Source organism: Ruditapes philippinarum, unplaced genomic scaffold, assembly GCF_026571515.1.
Source record: "Ruditapes philippinarum isolate M1 unplaced genomic scaffold, ASM2657151v2 ctg434_1_1_1_1, whole genome shotgun sequence".
Taxonomy (NCBI): Eukaryota; Metazoa; Mollusca; class Bivalvia; order Venerida; family Veneridae; genus Ruditapes; species Ruditapes philippinarum.
This window is the reverse complement of record NW_026862618.1, coordinates 89,231-110,699: the sequence shown is the minus strand read 5'-3', so window position 1 is coordinate 110,699 and position 21,469 is coordinate 89,231. Positions and strand designations below refer to the sequence as shown.

The 21,469-nt window shown below is 30.9% G+C and overlaps 1 protein-coding gene across 2 annotated transcripts in view; it reads right to left on the bottom strand.

The window, feature by feature from the left end:
- Positions 1 to 21,194, bottom strand: part of LOC132719605 (transcription factor AP-2-beta-like) — a 79,121-nt gene extending 57,927 nt beyond the window's left edge. The window contains exons 1-2 of one of the 2 annotated variants that reach the window (XM_060703398.1): positions 20,882 to 21,194; positions 7,206 to 7,265 (exon numbers count right to left, since the gene is read on the bottom strand). In XM_060703398.1, coding sequence (XP_060559381.1) covers positions 7,206 to 7,265; positions 20,882 to 20,920 — 99 coding nt within the window. In that variant the 5' untranslated portion in view covers positions 20,921 to 21,194. The remainder of the gene's footprint in view (positions 1 to 7,205; positions 7,266 to 20,881) is intronic. The other variant, XM_060703400.1, reaches the window with a different exon arrangement.
- Positions 21,195 to 21,469: the final 275 nt, after the last annotated feature.

Genomic DNA, 21,469 nt, shown 5'->3' with positions numbered 1-21,469 from the left:
TTTTAATTTCTCAGTGAAAGAACAAGAAAAATAAAACATCTAACATGGACATTAAATACACACGAACTTGTTCAGCTGCATTATACTCAGCTGTTGAGAGTATTAAAATAGAAGGGGCACACACTTTTTTGTTAACGCACAGATGTCAATATATCACACGATACGAAACTGACCGAATTTATACGAGTGTTACTTCTAAATTATAACATGGACGGCCATAGACTAGATTCACTTTAAATATAGAAATATGTGTACTAAATGAACTTGATGTTGATGATGTAATGGAAATGAAGACCACATTATCAGATAATTGTTCAAAACATTTTATTTTGTCAGATCAAATGTAATTAGAAAACTTTCAAAAGCCTTGAAATGTTACCCATTGTAGACTGAGCTGCGTAAATCTGTATATTGTTATAAAAAAAAGGAAACCGCAAAATTTTGCAAAATCAAAGTAAGACTAGTATGATAAAGTTGATTGTTGCGGCATAATTACTTATTCAGATCGAATAGTGCTTATATGTAATACTATAACACATTTATTTCAATTTAACTGAAAACAGGAAAAGTCTTCCTTTTCTACTTAAAAATCATACTTACAGGAAAAAATGTCACGTTGAAACAGATAAATATATTCAAAGTCATGTCGCCGTGTGTGCAACATTTATGTCACTATCCAATTAGCGTCGTAAAACGCTTCAATTTATAGACAAAATACATTTGCTTGCACTCAGCTGATCAGTAAAGAGCAGGTGAAACTCGTGCAAAGCACTAAACTTCACCAGACATACACTCTCTACATTTGTTGCAATTTGCAATAGAAGTTATTGTTATTATAACATAATTTAAGAATATGTATCATTCAACAATAATATAATGCTTTACCGTTTTGTACACATAACGGATTATTTAAGATACATTTTGTTTAGAAACCTAACAGTATATAGGTCTTTAACTGAGAAATATATATACATTTTTTACTACCATGCCGATTATTGGTGCAAAAAGGTCGACGGTATCCAGTTGTAGGAAAAAGCACGGATTTGTGTGTTTTACTCCTTGACAAAAGCTGGTACATCCCAAAATATGTTACACTTCGACTAGACATTGAGATAGGGGATAGTGAGGAAAAATACTACGTAATTTGTACAAAACAAATTGATTTAATGATTATTGTCGCATTTGTTTGCCCATGAATTTCTCGCAGATGCCCGCATATGATTTTAGAGCGCCGCCAGTGTTTAATCTGATAGCAAAAACACCCCTACGTTCTTTCATTATCCTTTCTATCTGTTTTAAAAATAGAAAATAAATAAATGGCACGTGAAGGACGGTAAATAAAAAGAGTTAATAATAATAACTTTATTTATTTACTAAATATCACGAAAATGAAATCTGTCTTTAAATGTACTAAATAACTTTTAATTTAAGTTTCCTTAAATTTTCTGTAGCGGCATTTAAACCCCAACTCAATCTTGAATTTAAAAATTAGAACATAACAGACTACATTTACACGTGATATACCTTAAACTATTTTCCAAATCATCAGGAGTGACGAAATATAAATAAATACTGACATTCTAAGTATGTTTGCAAAATCATGCATCTAGTAAAACAAAAGACATAAAAATGTATTTTGAATGACTTTCTAGGGGTAATGAGTGCAATAGACATCTGGTTTTAGAACAACTCGGTGTCCCCGCCACATTATCATAATGATACAGCGGGATGTTTTTTTCTGAATACAGATGCATGTGTAATTTGACTAATTTCAGTATAAGATATTTTACCTGTATTATGATTTAGTGAAGTTTGGCGGCTTTGCGCCGTCAAGTTGTAGGCCTAAACTTTTTTAAAATTTCTAAAGTTTCTAAAATTTTATAAAACAAATAAAACGGCAGTTAATAAAGTTATATATTCTTTAAATGACAAGAAATGACTTAAGAACTTCATTAAAAGCCGTTCTAATTGTTTTTCAAAAATTCTCAACAACTTAAAAGTTTAGGTCGTAGATCACTAGCTTCATGCTGCTAGGCCGTCAGGCTACTTGGCCGCTTAAAGTTCATACTTTGTATTATTCATGGTATGTAAAATCTCCTAGAGTAGTATAGACAAGTTGTTAAACTTTAAACAATATGCCCATAAAAATAGCCTTGTATTGTTCTGTAAACTGACGTACTAAAACGTATTGTTCATCTAAAGATCTTGAACTAATAATATGAAAGGGCTTGTTTTCTTTATCAAGCCAAAATGTGTTATCAAACTGGTGGTTTTATTCTTAATAGAATAAGACATATAACCAGTGTAATTACTACATCATTTGACTAAGACGTGGAACAGCTATTCTGTTTATGAAACAAAAATATCATCACATATTGATACCGACATAAACTGTTAAAATCTTGATACTTATGCATTCACATGTTGATATTTTTTTAATGTCTTTATAAAAAAAAACAAAGTTTTATTCAATTTGGCATTTTGTCTGGATTTTGCTATTGCCAGAGACATCTACATCTCTGCTATTGCTGATTGTTTCTTTGTCACGATGATACTTATATTCTTTAACATATTTTGTTCAACGAAAGTTTTGTATCCAATATAAACAGTATTTTCTTTTTTAGTAAAGAAAGTGCCATAATAATTGTTTGACATGTACTGTTTAGATGTACCATTGCATACGCATGTTCAATGCTCCAGGACATTTCCCAGTTACCTCCCTAAATCAGATCACATTCAGCTTAAAACTAAACAATTTTTATAAACATTATGATTGTAAGAAATATTTGTCAAAAACTGCAAACAAAATATAGAACGCCCATAAATTAGCATACAATTTCAAAATAAATCAATTTATTACCGACAAATAACGTATTTTATATCTTCATATATATTTTAAACCTTTTTTTTCGTCATGCAATATTAGCATATTTTGCTGGTTTTTTGGCAAAGGAAAAATAAAACCCATGGCTTGCAGGCGACGACAGATTCTACCTATGCAAACATTGCAGACAAAGTTGGCACAACCGTTCTTAACAATCACGATTTGCACTCTACTCGGTAAATATTCTGTCATTTTCCTTAAAATGAGAAATGGTTTAGTCCAGATTGTAAGATAGACAAGTCTGTATGCAGTAAGGGTTAAACAACAAAGTAAAACAATTAAGTATATGACCGAAATGATGATTAAACCTGTTAATAACGATGACAATATTGTGGGTAGGGGCTATATGGAGGACCACAGTGGTCAACAAAAGAAAGTGATAACAAAATCTGATATATATTCTTGCTGTCACAATGACATAACAAATCACCAGGTGGACACTGGACGCGGACATCTACAAATTAAAGGTGAGTGTACTATAATTTTATTACCGTCACAAACTTCCGTTACATTTGTTAAATTGTAAAACACCTTAGATGAAATATATGATCCTATAACTACATGTATAATGTTGTTGTTTTTTTATGTGTTTTTGTTTGTTTGTTTGTTTTTGTTGTCTTTTTTTTGTTCATATGATACATATTTTTCAACAAAAACAAAAGGATTGTCTTTGAAAAAAATAAAAAGCTATACAAAGTAGTTATTATATGATATTTGAAAACACCACTGTTAAATGAATTTACTAACAAATAGCTTATTTGAGTGCTTGAGTCACTATTTAAAATAAGTCAATTGAATGAGTTTATCACTCTATTAAACGGAAGAGAAAGTAACATATTTGATTCACATATAATGGTGTGTCAAACCGTGTCCATTTCGCAATTTATTAACTACAAATACACGAAAAAAGAAAGACAATTAATGCAGATTCTGCTGAAAACAATGGAAAATGCATCGCTGGAGACGTGCTTTATTGGGAGAGAAAAATACAACAAACGGTCCAGACTTTGAAGTACCATCCTTGTGGCCTCAGGCCTTAGATTTAACGCCAGAACAAATACTTTTTTCCCCATTGTTACAGAGTCCATACCGCACTGTCCGATGAACGCCGATTGGCATTCTGAATTGTTAATGGCGGTTCATTGCACGTGCTAAGAAAAAATGAATAAAGCATTTGGGGGAATTTTATCTAAACAGTTGCTTCTTATGTCAGTGAACTGTTTTGAAAATTTGAACACGTTTACTTAGAATATGCAAACTATCTGACATGGAAATTATTGTTACAGTCCCGTCATCACTTTATGATGTTTCAATTTCATTTAAAAACGGTCGAGGAAGGCATTTGCATATTCATTCTTAATTCAATAAAAATCACTTTTAAATTTGAATACAATATGAAGTGGAGTAGGATAATTACAATGTAAATGATTAACCGGTTGACAGCAAATAAATAAATAAATAAATAAATAAATAAATAAATAAATAAATAAATAAATAAATAAATAATAAACGAACGAACGAACACGTTAAAAAGTCGTCAGCGAAAAGCAATTTGTTCAATATCTTTAAAACTCAATAAAAGAATTATTGGATTTCCCATTGTAACGTACACTTAAACATTAGATGTATCATTTATCAGGAGTTTATTTCTTTATTTAATTACTGTCATTGAGTAACAACTTTTATATGAAAACCAATATAGTAATTAAAATCCATTTACTTGAACATCGCGTTATCTATGAATCAAAGGCGAAACATAATACATGATCAAATTTTTATGATTTTTTAAAAGAGCTATCGTTCCAATGGAACCAAATTTTAAAACTATTCGCTTATGAAGATGTTTGGTCAAAGGACAAGAAAACATTTTGCGATAAAAATATCAATTTTTATGATATATAATTAACATCTTTATGTAAGGAAAATAAACTGATACGGAATGAAAGGCACATTTGCAATGGCTGATTATAAAATCAAATCCCCGTTTATTGTTTAATTTTTCTTCCGATAAAACATGTAAAATATTATACTTATATGAAGCTTTTGTCACATACATTTGTTTTCAAATGCACTGTTATTAATAAACAAACATTTCAATTTTTTAAAGGCTTTATAAAATTAAAACCTTTTAAAGGAAAATTTTATTTGAAAACCCCAATTTAAATTTATTTCACAAATTTTTTTTGGTTTATGAAATTTTAACATTTACCTTTGGGGTAGGTGATGTTATTTTTTAAATGAAAAATTTTTGGTGTTCTTGGGTCGGGTTTAGTATTTTTCAATTTAAATTTCATTTTTCAAAAGGGAATTTTTCTTTTGAAATTTAATTTTTTCCAAAATAATTTTTTGACAAAGAACCCAAACATGTTTTCCTCCTTGCAAAAAGTACTTAAAGGGTATTTTTTAACTTCAATGATATAAAAAAATTTAAATTTTGGGGAAATTTTTCGTAAAATAATTTTAAAATTTCCCCCCCAAAACATTAAAAAGAAAAGCCCAAATTCAAATTATCCTTTAAAATTGGAAAAAAAAAAATTTTTTCCTGGGATGGGCCCAAAATTAAAAAACACAAAATTTTGAAAAAAAAGGGTTTTCCACAAAAAAACAAAAAATATTTTAAACAAAAAAAACCGGGGGGGCCCTTGGGGGGAATCAAAACATTGGGGCCCCCCGTGGGGGGGAACCCAAACACCCCCTCGGGGGGGAAAAATAAAATTTTGGACAGTATCAAAATGGCTACTACCGGGCTAATAATTGTTTCCCGATGTGATATGACTTCTGTATCAATATTAAGCCGTCATTTCATTGTTTCTTGTTCATGTCGCAAGCCAGTATTATTATCAATTAATTAGAATTACTGAGTTCAAAGAGCAAATTGACACGGACGTTTGCCATTATGAAAAATCTTTAATAAAATTGCTTTTAAATATACCATGTACAATAACAAATTGGATGCCGCGCTGAAATGTTTTCCCAAAGAAGGTTAGAGCGATCGTAAGGGCCATGTGCTTCTTTTTTTTCCATCTAATTTACAAATAGAGACTCCGCACAGAGCTAGTTACATAATTATTCTCGGGGGCTCCAATAGAAAGGGGTACAAATTTGGCTCGGGCAAAGGTTTTTTTGTAAAATTTGCGGGTTTGCTATTGTTTTTTTGCAGAATTTCATTTTTAAAGTAAAATTTTACAGAGAGGCTAAAGGCTTTTTTTTTTCCCCATTTTTTCCTTTCCCCTATTTACAAATTTTCTTCTTGTTTTCTTTGACGATTTTAAGTGACTTTGTAGACCTTAAATAAAATCTTTTGGTTTTAAATTTTCCCACAATTTTATCATATGTTTTTTTTTTTAAACCACACTTTGGGTACGTGAAAGGGGCATAATAAAGCAATTTTTTTAGAAAATAAAATTTAAAACCAAACAGGGCATTTAAAAAAAAAATTTTGGGTTTTTTCTTTTTGGCGGAGGGTTTTTTTTTTTTTTGCTGATAAAAATTGTTCAAGATTTAAGCAAATTAGTTATGTATCCATTTGTTATTGTTATTAAACTATATTTTTTATTTTTCTTATTGACATGGCTTCGCGTTGTCTTATAAAGAGTCATTATTGTATACTCTCTGTTAAATGGGTATGTATTGTTTCATTCAGAGAATATGATAAGAATTTTGCATTTCTTTTTAAATAAGATATAAGCTACCTTTATGTGTTTTACAAAAACCCATCAAAGTTAGACGATTTAACAACATTATGCTTTCTAAAATAACGCGCAAAAACACCCTTAAACATAGTAACTGTTAGTCAATTCATCTTGATTTCATCTTGATTTCACACTTTCGCGCTTATAATAGCGAAATATTTACATAAGTTTTTTTTAATGTAAATAATGCTAAGAAATTTCGAATAGATAATAGAAATTTAACTGCAAATATAAATCTTTAAAGGTGTAACAACACCTCCCTTGATTATCTTATATTTTAAACATAGTGTCTATATTACCTTTATTCAATTTTGGAAAATAAATTTACTAAAATATGTAGAAATCCTTATACTAAAAATAGTGAAACTGTATTTTCATTTTAATGTAAAGTAATTTCTTGCCTTTATTTTTTTATATTTTTAAGTGAAAAGATGGGACGAGAATGTGATCAAAAAAGTACAAAAGCAGAAATTTTATGACTAGACGAACACGAAGTTTGAACAAATGTAAGAAGATCATGCTTCCCAACACCTCAGAATGTTATATATGATAAAACTTGGTAAAGCGGTGTTGTCTATGAACCTTCACCCGTGCACTAGGTGGCATAAAATATGCCATTTATAGTTTACCTGACTATTGTCAATGTCATTCTGATGCATGTACTTGTCGTGAACATTTGTAGGAATAGTCTGAAACAAAAGATTACTATAAATGTATAACTGTAATATGTAACTATTCAGAAATATTTTGGGAAAAAAGAAAGAAAGTAATTACCATTTGATACATGTTTGTTTGTTTGTTGCTTTATTCATTTATTTGTTTATTTATTTATTTATTAGAACATTATACGATTTTTTATATTAAGCACTGGTACACTTCTGATTGTAATTAATACAAGAACCGTGGGAAACTATATTAAATGTATATTAATGTGCTATTCCCCTAGACTTTCTTATACTTTCTGAACAAATAGTACATAAGGGACACAGTAAAACAAAGAAATCAAAGAATCAACAAGACATCGTAGCAAATACAAATACCTTCTATGTTAAAAATATTATACAAATGTTAAAAAAGATCAGACGGTATGCTCTGTAGGAGCACATTTGTCTCGGAACACATTTGTCTTACGTAAGATCGATGCGGTCGCATTTGTCCCACATGAGACAAATGGGACCTCAAATGTCTACCCCAAAAAACTCATTTGTGTGACAAATGTGCTCCGATCAAGTTTTTTAATGGACAAGAAAGCACATTTGTCTCATGTATTTTAAGGGACAAGAAAGCACATTTGTCTCATGTCATTTTAAATGAATTATTTGTCACATATTTCCCCATGTCAGAAATTCTTTTTTAGAATCGAGGTTCGCCGTTTTTCCTCAAGTGTAATCATTAATATGTTTGCTTATGCTTTCTTTATGAAAGTCTACAGTGAACTATTAATTATAATATCTCTAATTCAAGAAATTGATTGACTTAACCTGAAGGCGTACATTGAAACATACTAAATCCCATTCACGATGATACAATGGTGACAGCGCGATGGCACGATGGTACGTTGATGAAAACGCAATGATGCGCTGGTGAAAACACAATGGTACGAACGTGAAACAACGATTGTAAGATAGTGAAACTACGATTGTACGATGGTGAAACAACGAACACTCGATGATGAAAACGTGATGGTACTATGATGAAAGACGATGTTACGATGATGAAAATACGATGGTACGATATGATGAACTGAAAAGGCACTTACAACATGCATGAGTTCCTAAAATAATCCGAGTAATGTCATAATTATGGAATATCCGGCCACTCAGAATCGGGTGAGACGCGACATTCCGATGAGACACGAAGCGAGGTAACGAAGTTCGGGCCATCGCCTATGAATGTGTTAATCTGAAACGCGATAGTCGATAGTACGATGGTGAAAACACGAAATCACGAAACTACGATGGTGAAAACGCGATAGTGCGATGATGAAAACGCGATAGTACGATGATGAAATCACGACAGTACGATGGTGAAAACGCGATAGTACGATCATGAAAACACGACAGTACGATGATGAAAACGCGATAGTACGATGGTGAAAACGCGATAGTACGATGGTGAAAACGCGATAGTACGATGATGATAACACGACAGTACGATGATGAAAACGCGAAATCACGAAACTACGATGGTGAAAACGCGAAAGTACGATGGTGAAAACACGATAGTTTATCGCGCTTTCATCATTGTAGTATCGTACTGTCGCGTTTTCATCATCGTACTTTCGCGTTTTCATCATCGTGCTTTCGCATTTTCGCCATCGTAGTTTAGTGATTTCGCGTTTTCACCATCGTACTATCGACTATCGCGTTTCAGATCAACACATTCATAGGAAATGGCCCTAACGGCATTCCGTACTTTATGCCACCGTAGATACTACCTTGTTTTTGCTAAGAATATTTCTAGTGCCATAAATCATTTATAAAACTTTAAGCATTGAAAATAAACGTATCACAATTGATAACGATAAGTATACAGTAGACTTGCTGCATATGTGTTTAGGTTCTGGATGCTGCACTTGTAGAAATTTTCATTGTGACGTGCAGAACACGGATATTCTTTAATTTAATATATGACTCCTATGCAGAGACAGGAAGTTTTTGACTGACCGGAAGTGGCCTAAAAACGGTATTAGAAATACAGAAAACATAGAACAATGGCTGGTAGCCGGTATACAATTGGACATCATTATTACCTTTTATGAATTTTATGGAAAAAAATGTGAGACAAATGTGCTTCGAGTGCCCTTTCTATTGTGTGTCGAACACATCTGTCTCATTTCCAATTTGTCGCAAATATGAATGTTTACGAACACATCGGTCACACTTCGTGAGACAAATGTGCTCCGAGACAAATGTGCTCCTACAATGCTCACCAACATTTATAACTGTATTGTACGGTAAAGTTTCCCTGGTTTAAGGCCTCTCTAATAGACCCGACAACTATTTATGATAATACACAGTATTTAAACAGAATGTACTGGTCTAGATCAACGCAAAAGTAAAGCCTATAAATATTAATCTGTCTAATACACATATAATTATCGCCAATGGAAAAGAAATTTGACTTGGGTGACTGAAACACAACAACAACAAAAACAAATAGACAGGTCGAAGGGTCTTAAATTCGTTTCAATTTTTCCGGAGTATTACGAACGTAGTTCACTGAGTTCCATAACAGTACGGAAATAGTGCCACGTGATCTTATTTGAGTAAGCGAATGCGTGATCGCCTGATCATTTCAGATTCAGGTAGAAAAATACAAAGAGTTGAAATGAAATGAACTGAGGTCAAATTGAGAAACAATTTGCAGAGAACCAAAAATGATGTTGACATATAAAAACAAACGTGTTTCTTTACATGGGCGATTCCAAATCGAAATGTAAGGAGAAGAACCATAATAAGTGTACTTACAAGGAGATTTTGTAATATCAAATTCTAATCGCCTAGTGGTATAGGGGTTGAATGTTTGCCTTGTGTTCAAGCAGTTGTTGATGCGAGTCTCTTTTTTTATTAGTATTATTATTATTATTATTATTATTATTATTGCAGCAGCAGCACATAAAACAATACTAGAGTAAATCTTATGATATGTCTTATTTATGTTAAAGATTCTTATATTTATTATTTTAGGTTAAGCAACACTTTATAATAAATATAATATTTCATTTACACAGCGGCGGACAGTAACTGCCAACTATTTCTTTGGAATCAGATGTGTAGTACGAATTATTTTATATAATATGTTGCATTTCAAAGTTTAATGAGGAAGGTGTACCTCGCCAAAAGCTCAAGCTCAAGAACTCTCCTTAAGTAAGCTAAGCGGTGAGCTGAACTTCTTATAAATGTTTAATGTTGAGTAGGGCAAAGACGAAACATTTACTCACTAAAGTATAGGTTATATATGAACTATTGTAATTGTATATGAAATATATTTTTTAACTCCGCTAGCGTGTCCAGCACCCTAAAAGTATGAACTAATCCTGTAATTTCCCAATTACACCAACGCGGCAAAAATACGATTCCTTCCGAAAACTAAATACTGGCAACGGACGTCTGCCAATTTTAAAAGCACTAAAATAGATCCGGTTTCATCGGCTCTAAATGTAAATATTTTTGAAGATTTTGATTCTTATATGTCATATTATTGTTTCCAGTGTGTTAGGACATGGCATTATACATTTAATGATAATTATACTGTTCATATTGTTGACCAGTATTATCACTTTAAACACTACATATAAGGTAAGGCTTTGAATTCAGGGAAAAGGGGCTCTTTTCATGTGGACAATATTGGATTAGCCCTTTGATTTTTACTTTGATTATTTACTATTTATATTAATTGAAAACAAATGATTAATTTAAAGACACCAAATAGCAGTACTAAGACAATCAGCTAAAGTCATTCAGAAAACTGTATTTTCTTTTGAGCCGAAAATTTGTCTTACTCTAATTATTAATTTAGGACCACATATTTACTTTATCTCTTCATTCGTTCTTGATTACATATAATAAATTTTCACAAATTCCACCAGTTTCAGTCATTTTTCACACGTTGTAGTATAGCTATATAGTTAGCAATGAGTCATTCATAAAAGTTTACTCGTACATCTCCTAGTTATGATTATATCTCACCTCACACTGATGGTATATGTCAGCATGGAAAACAAACTACAAGCCATAACCCTTTGTCGTCAGCCCTGCTCGTTCTTACGCATCTCTGACATACTTCATTATTTTTCAAATTTAGTTGATTTTCCAACAAGGCTAGATTGATGTACATAAATAGCAGAACTGTGTGTCATTTTTAAGATGTTTCATCGTTTCATGGTACATTGTCCACCATCATTCACGTTTATAGCTGTAGATAAATAGTTTACTCTGCTGTACCTTTTCTTCCTTCGTGTACGTAGACACACACCCTCTTTTACATGGCAATACATTATTAAATTCACCGAGACCATCAAACTGAATGTAAAATGTTTCCCTTTTTAACAAATTTAGTTTAGTATATTGACATCATATTTTATTTAAGAAATAATATATCCCAAACTGTGATTTTATTGCTCAATAACATCACTGTTTGGAGTTCGGATGCGGGGAATTATATCACGAGGGCGTAGCCCGAGTGATATAATGATGCGCATCTGAACGACAAACAGTGATGTTATCAAGCAATAAAATCACCGATTTGGATATATTATTTCGATTCTAACACGACATCAACAAATAAATGCTGCCGTACATGATAATTAGCTAAATTGCACCTGATTTGTTTCCGTACTTATTGTCAGCGCGTCACATTTTTAGTGGGTACGTCACGTGTATAATGATTACGTCACATGTCTAAATATAGAACGTCAAACAGTGATTTTATAGCAAAATAACACACACTTTTGGTTCTTCTATGTTCAATAGGGAAAAATGCGGGTCGTGTTAGAATAAATGTTAACCGATAACTGTCTAGATTGGTTGGATTTAATTGCAAACAACTTACGAAATGAAGAACTGCTATAAGATTTGTTGATCTACTTTATCAAAAATTACAAATTTGATAATAAAAAGTATCATTAATAAGTTTCAAAATGAACGTTGAACAAAATTTCATTTCGTCAAGAATTCTTCGGAGACTTTTTGATATGACATAACAATGAAATTTAACCAATCAGATGACAGCGCTGTAAAGTGCAAGATTTGTATCGTTGAAAACCAGAATCTAATAGAAATGGAAACAGACGTTCGGGCAAACTTTTTAAATGACGTTGTGTCGTGACATTGCTTGATTACCGTTTTCTGTTTTTACAAACATTTGTTTCGGGTATTTGTTTTCATAATTAATCAGTTTGTATATGTTGGATCATGCCCATCACGACTCCTGCTGATGTTTTAAGCATGTCATGGCATCAGTAATGACACGAAGATATAAAACTAATTAGGAGAGCAACACTTAAAGAGACATCGCTGGTGTTCTATCAAATGAAATAGTTCGTGTTGTTATTGTATTGAAGCCAGTTAATGAATATCAGAAATACATACACACTAGAGTTAACGAGAAAAAAACACATCATCATTTGTTGCCTTGTAATATCACTAACGAAAACAGACAGCTTTTCAAAACGAAACAACAACAACTACTACTTCTACTACTGCAACAACAACAACAACAACAACAACAAGACTAATAATAATAATAATAATAATAATAATAATAATAATAATAATAAAATCTTTGTTTCGAAAAGGTAACATATAAGTGTATAAAGTTAAATTTAAGTTTGCAGTTGTACCATGTTTGTTATAAAATAGACACATGTTTTCTGTTATAACTGCTACCCAAAATGTTCGAAATGGTGAGCTTTTCTAACAAATTCGATTAGTTTTCATTCCTTTGCTTTTTTCAGATAATATTATTACAATTTACTGTATTTATTCTTCACCGTGTAATTTTGAACATAAGACAAATGCAATTTCTATCTACCTTAAAAGCATTGCCCATATTTAAAGCATGTCGTATTTTATTTTGCACCCTTAGAATGACAGTCGGTCACTTTATGTTAACTTTAAAAAATTGAAATCTTTGAAGATATTTATAAATTTTGACATTTCTATAAACTATCCTATTATAAAATCATTAAAATATGTTACTTTCCCTCATCATCGACCGCTGTACTTAACAGTAGCATGACTACTTGAACGATATGTAAATTTACAAACTTAATGTTAGCCCCGAGCTATTTATCCGTTACGGCTGTTATCGGCATATAGTGCAGCCGGTGTTATCAGTTAAATCTCGGTTGGTCAAAGGTAACAATGATGGCAGGCTTGATAAAGGTATATTCTCATCATTTGATAGGAACATATTTCAAGGATGTACATCTTTTTTCCATTGTGTCATACTCATGTACATGTATATGAAGGTTTTCAGTGAAACATGGACTCGAACTTCCTGCATTGGCAATATTCCTCATTCCAAACCGCTTAAACTAAGTTGTAAAATAACAACATAAGTAAATAAAAATCATAAGTTATCAGATACCATAAATGTAACAAGTTTGATTTATAAAGCCACCACACAGAATTATTTAACCTTCTTCATAAGTTAAGTTGGAGTTCCATTTTATATACCTATAATGATACATTATCATCAATTACACATTTCAATATACACTTGTTATTAACAATGTGTATCAGGTTTATTTTCATTTTTCCTCTACGATATCTTTTTATGCTCATATATCTCATTGTTTCATATACATTATATATGGGCTGTCACTCATATATTTTAAATTTTCGCATATATCACGTGATTTGTAAGAGAATATCGTTAAAATTATTCCAAGTCTCAGACATGTTACAAATCTTTTCATGGTTTACATAATTTAACCTTGACATATGATCTCAAAATTCCTCATGGAATTATGCTCTTCTATTTTCTTTGATTTTTAAACGATCAATATTATATTGCTATTTATAAGAACGTTATTGTTGTTCTATGCTCATTGATGTATTGTTGTATACGTAGAATTGTATTTCATTTTTTGATTAGATATATAGAGATTTTAAGTCGTTTATGTCTGTGGTATTCATTATTAACTTTAAACATACCTGACAAAGATAGCAAACAAACCTATTTTTGAACTACAACAATGTCTTTAGAATAACTCTTCAAATTGCGCATCAAAACGACATGTTTTTCATTACATTGCCTAGTTCGGTAATGTTTCATTGTTTATAAAGTACACGTGCCTTGGGCTATTGCCTTAGCACGAGCAGCAATTTGGACACATGATATTATTACTCTAAACATCCGCTAATAGTAATATTAATATAAACATCGATAATAAATAGATGATATTGTTTAGATTACCAGTCAAATATTGCAATCTCAAACATAACACACATCACGATATTTCCGCAATTTTTATATTTTGTCTGAAGCTTTACGAGACACCCATTCACTGTTCTAATTGCAAATTAAATATTTTTAAATGATATATTATAAATTTATAACGCAGCACTTAGAACATTTAAAACATTGTCAATTGATTGACATGCTAATCAATTATTTGGAATGTTTACCAAAATTGTTAATGTGAGAACAAAAAGTGATGTTTTGCAGAAATGAATGATTTTAAGAAATTTTATTTAGTCTATTCGTATTAACCTTGAATCTTTTGTGATTGTTAAGTGTTAATGCATAGTTTCAGGAACATTATTTAAGAAGTTACTGTTTGTTTGCTTTAATTTGCATTAGAGGATTGAATACCTATGACGCATGTAGTGAAACAATAAAACTATTTAACTGATTTTATATATCTTACTTATATCTTGTAACTATTATCAATGACACATGCGGGCTTCCTTTTTATTACATATCAAAATTAACAATAATGCATATTATTTATTTGATCACATACTTGGTACATCTTACTCGTTCCCTGTTCATTTGTTATATTACATGATATAATGTTATTTGAGACTCATAAAGCAAAACAAAATAAACATACATGTGTTTAATCTATTATTGCAAACTAATGTGTAGAGCCTCGTACAAAATTTGCGACATGGTGACAGAGCATTTACTAACAGTACCTGAATGACTATAAATTGTATGTATACAATTTTATGTTGAATAAAATATATGTTATGTTATATGTTATGTTATTAACACTATTTATTAGCACCAATGGTATGTCCATTTGTTTACTAAACACTAGTCATTTACAATGTGCTTATAGTAAATCATTATACATCATCAGAAAATACAGGACGCGTAGCTTCAAAAATTTGAAAGTGACATTTAAGATACTTAAAAAGAAAAAGAAACTATGAATGACAATTAAAGACTCCTTTTCACAGTGTAAAAAAAATCCCACAAACGACATTTCACATAGAAATACCCCAAAACATTGCTTTTTATTCTCATTTAATTTCGGCGTTTTCTTTAAAAGATGTAATGAATAAAATATATTTTAAGTATGCTGCATAGCATATACCTGTATGATACAATTTATTCGGTCAGAGTACGAAGTATTTAAGCAAACTAGTATTGATGCAAACTAATTTTTGAATTATTACTGGATGTACATAAATCATTCAATTTGTTGACTTACATGCTCAATTAAAATAGTTTAATAGTAATTCATTTTGGATATTTGTAGTGTTATATATTTTTTATGTTTATTGTATAATAACGAGACATTTTGGTATGAAGAAATAAACAATGTTAACTTGTGACTAAATGTTTCTATCGAGAGTATTCACGAGTATTTTTACTTACAGTTGGACTGTTTATTTCAATTAAGATATAAAATTGGTATTGAAAAGCTCATTACAAGAAATACATTAACAAATCAATTACGCAACTAACTTAGGGGAATGGGGACCATTGCTCCACGTGATGGCAGTACCAATTCATCGAAACATATGGCTATAAAACTTGCTTTTAATTAAGAATATTTTTTCGTTAACTTTTATTAAAAAATGTTATTTTAAGATAAAACTCTTTCAAGTTTTAAGACAATCTAAAAATTATTTTGATTCATTCAAAACGAACTTGTATTTTCAAATTTGTATTTGGCGTACGGCGCCCTAGGCGGTTCAGGAAGGCGATAAAGCCTTCGAGAACGGTAAGTGATACCCCGGAATGGTATATTTAACCGGCGGTGACAAGCTATGGCGGGAATTATACGCTAATCACAAGTAATCGCTTATTATTCGTTAATGTATTGATGAAATATATACTGAAGATATAATTAATTGAAAAAATCATCAACAACAATTACTCTATCAGATGTGACCATCAAAAACATCACACGTTTCATGTAGTGAGTACACAAGCTTATCACAGCATCGGTCAGCAGATAAATGATCTTACTAAATTATTCAATACTCTACTCTCCTAAGAGAACACCCTTGTTTCCGTATCGAGCACCGCTTATGTCAACCAAAATGGCCGCTTGCGTAAGTACCAGGCTTTGCACTGATTTATGTGATGACATAGCAGTGAGCAAAGTAATATTTTGTGCATTCTCCAGGTGTTTTAGTGGTACAATCTTCTTTTATAGTTCGCATTTTTACGTGTTGTAATTGAATTTAGGTATATAGATATGTCTGTCAACATAAACGCACATGAATAATTAAAAGTTTTTAGTACAAATTACGTTTGTGGTTTTTATTTATATCTTTACAAATTGGCCCATGTTTTGAATAACCTACAGTGTAATTTGGACATGTAGCGTAAGGATCAACATATCATATTTCGAATTATAATCTTTAATCCTTAAAATGATACAGAAACTAAATTGTGAAATTCTGATCAATACAGATCTGAGAACGGGACAAAATGGAAGATCACAGCCTTATGTTGAGTCTGTGTGTGTGATATAATAAAAACTTCAAAATTTCTCCTTTTAGCACAGGCTTGAGCAGAATGGAACCTTCAGTACTTAAAAGACTGCAATCACTATCTCAGAGAAAAATAAGTAACAACATAAAGTAACGAAAAGTATATCGTTTTGTCACCACGTTATATGCAATTGTTGACGAAATGGTTCGCAATTTTACACTATTTTAGCTTTAGTAAGGTATATATCTCATTGAGTTCGTCTTTTTGTCTTCAATAGACGACATTGGCATACATATCATAAGGTTTTCCTGACTTAATCAGGGTCATATTAATATTCTTACACATAAAATTGGACATTTAAAGAAAAAAAATACATCGTGTATTTGTAAATAAATGAATAGGAAAGGGCCTTTCACAAAAATTTGAAGTCATTGAATGACAATATATATATATAGAAAAAATAATAATGTTTAAGAAATAACAAATACCATAATAATAATATTCGCTACCGCTTTCAATGCTGTCTTATCATATCTTCAGCCGAAACTTTAATATACTATATATACAAAATACCCTTATTCATAAGTTCTTCAACGAAACAATCAAAGGAATATATTTTTCTGTAATTTTTGACAAATATTTGATTTTGTCTGGGCAGGAGTAGATAGTATTCTTCAAAAAATATGAAAATTACAGTTTTGCTTATTTTCCCTACAAATATCAACAACAGCGACAATAAATAAATAAATAAACAAACAGAAAGTTTACATCAAAACACAAAATGTTTGAATAAAATGTAAAATCAAATTGTTTGATTTAAATGAGTTTATTTAAATCACGAGATTGCACGAACTCTTAATTGTTTTAATGCCCCGAGACTATATAACACTGCCTAAGTTTTTACATGTATATATAACCTCCTTCAAAAATGTAATGACATCTGTGTATAATTTTCAGTGTAATACGACTGGTGTAGATGCAAATTGGAACATGTCGAACAAGTGTGTTGAGAACTGAATTGTTTCTATGATTGAAAGTACTGAGGCGATATTTTAACGCCGAACATATATGTTCGCTACACAACTTCCCGGACAGGTGAGATATGATAAATTGCTTGAAAATGAACTAATGAATTTTTAGAAAATATAGAAATATTAAAAGATTTTGATTACAGACAGTAAGCAATGACAGTGAAAAATTAAAAGAAAATCAAGAAAGGATTTCTTTGCAACAAACTGGAAACTTGCAATTTAACATTTCTCACCTTAAAGACAATTAATTTTTAACTAAAACAAAACAAACGCAAGCGCTATGTATGATTTCGGGTATACTGCATAGTATGGGTATTACAGAAAGTCATTTAATGTCCTAATATCCTCACAATTATTTGATCTCTATTTAAGCAAAGAATTCTCATATATTAGAATATATTTCATTTTATTGATAATGGAAGATGATATAAATTAATCAATACAAATAACAAATTATAAAAAATAACATGCGATGAAGCTTTATTTCAATAGTACAAACTAAACATACTACCAACTAATGCATCAAAGTTCACTGGATACAGATATAATGTTTATTTTTGATTGATGTTTTCTATAAGGGATTATATGTCTGATTCCGCAAGGTAGTGTCTTATTTCAGGTAGTGAATTATATCAAACATACCAAAATGTATAACATACAATTTCTATTTCATAGATATATCCGAGTTTTAAAAGGATAAATATTTTTAACGAATATTTCAAGAATGAAAATAAGCAGAATAAAAACAAACGAAGATAAATAATAAAAAAAATGTTTATGAATCTGTATACATTTATCTATATGATTATGACTAAGGATCTAACATAATATTTGTGTTAATGGAATTAGGACCACGAGATACACTAAGATAAATGAAAAAGCTTTTATAGTAATACTTATATTTTATAAGCTTCATTAAAAAAATCAACCAAATAACTCTCATGTAGCATTGCTGTTCATCAATTATACATATATGATGGTGTATAGCTATTCCGATATCTAACTATTTGATATTTTACTCTAACCACATCACTCCAAGTTATAAACTATGATTTGGTAATAACATTATCTGTATAATTAAACATAATCAACCACAGAAATAATATGTCTGTGTTTTTGGGCAAGTGTTATACAATATAAATCTAGACATGGTATAGAAAATTAGAAAAAAAATTTGCTGATGCTGTGGTCTACAGAAAACCACGCAGATAGCAGAATAAAATATGATGTTAGATATTATTGAAAGATAATGTGATCTGTTGTTTTGTCAAAAATGAGAATATGAACAAATATGTTACTATTGACAGTGTTTTTATTCGCTCAGATTATGGTTGGAATTTCCAAAGATATGTAAAGATTACAGTAAAGACCGGAATTGGTTTTAGGCCATATCAAATTATTTTTTTTATATTTTATTTTGAAAACCAATTAAATTAGAAGATGTGAATTAGTAGGGTCAATGTACTCATGAACTATAAACATGTATACGGAGAGAATTTGTCAGATATTTTAGGTTCCATATAACTGATACTTCCAACATTTGTAATTGTTTTCTAGCGTCTGATTTAAAATAAAAGTACAAATGAAGTTGATAATTTAGAAGAACATGAACCTGATTAACTGAGAGAGGAAAATGATTGATAAGCAACATTCAGCTCCGTGCTATAATCATCATTAGGCAACGGTTATTATTAACACAAACTGACATTGGAATATTAGCACTGGATAATGGAGTTAGTAATGCAAACAATTTGATGATTTTACAAATCAGTCATGGAGATCAAATATGAGATGCGATGAGATAATGAAAATGATCCCTTCGGGAATATTTAAGCACCATTCATTAAAATTTCTAGCTGAATTTGTAAAAAAATATAACTAAACAGATTCAGAGAGTGTCTTTCGAAACGTTTACTCATTAACAGTGGAACACCTCAGTTTTTGGAAAAAAGAAAACAGACTGATTATTCCTTAAACGGTTATGCAAACAATGTCCATGAAAACCTTTTAAACATTCAGTTTTTTTCCAGTAGAAATGCAAACATAGCTGTAATTCATCGAAATCAGTGTAATGTATCTATGCATTTACACATTATTCTAAGAATTCGTTGAAAAAAATCCATTTCAACTAGTTACAAAGGTATATATTTTATTTATTGATTCAAAATCAATTTCCATTGACCTTATTGCGTTATGATTTCGTTTTAATTTCATGTCTAAATGATCACTTGTGATGGGTCTTGAGCTTTTGTTCATTGTGATTCCATCAAAAGGTTTATTTTTATACCTTTGAATAGATAAATATGAATATTATAACAAAGTCGTTACTTGAGAAATAGTAACAAATTGTTCTATAATATTATCCAATATAGCTAATTATTAAATGATTTGTATAAATTTAATATGTACCTTCTAACGTTACGCCATGCATAAATATTCCATACCGTGTTAGAATTCTATAATTCTTGTTACTTTTATACTGCCTGCAAGAAACAGTGTTAATGAAATGATTTCAGTTGAAGCCTTCATTTATTTTATCTGCCCGTTCAATTAATTGCCAACTTCTAATTTACTAGTTAAATTGAATATCTTGAAGGTGTTTGTACAATATATCAAAAGAGACTAATTCACCATAAGTGTTTCATCATATATTAAATGAGATCCCCTAGGGACGTAAACACGGTAGAGTAAATAATCTTTTAAAAAGCCTTAGAACACCTTCTAGAAAAATCGAACTATTTTTGCCCTAGATTCCAAAAACAAGAAAAACCAGTAATTTACTGATACTGCCGGGAGTTACTGGTCTGTCTAATGCACAGCGCACGGATTTAAGTAGCCAAGGGGTCTGCAATGTTTAGAAATCAACCCACCTGCCAGGAGTTAGCAGCGTCTAATGCCAAGAACGACATCTTGTCATGAGAAAATCCACCCTCTGCGAACCGGTAAGCCACTTTTACTGATTTAGGTGATCTCCAATGATAGAAAAAGTTGTATTTATCCCTAGGATGCTTCCGTGTATTCCGATCAGATAGAACAGTAAAACTCTCCACAGATAAATATTGCCGACTCTACAAATCGAGATGATCTTACAAAAGCTGCTCAAATTGTCAAACACAGATATAGGCTTTCTGTCTCCCTTCCTTGAGTAACATCTCTATCCTAAAGGGCTATTGTTTTAGTAATCCTTAAGCATATATGTGAACTTAGTTATCTTTCAGTAATTGAATGTGATTTTGATTCAAATTTACTTTTTTGTTATTAGTATAACGCCGCCGCTATTGGATGTGATCACTAACGTGTTATAACTGGGAGGCGCTAAGTAGCGAACATGAATCGCGCGCAGAGCTAGGGGCGGTTTACATTAGTTGCTTGTCATAATATACGTTATGCTAACTGTTGACTTTAACACTCGTAGCTATAACCTTATAATATTTCATTAGAACGTAAACAAATAGATG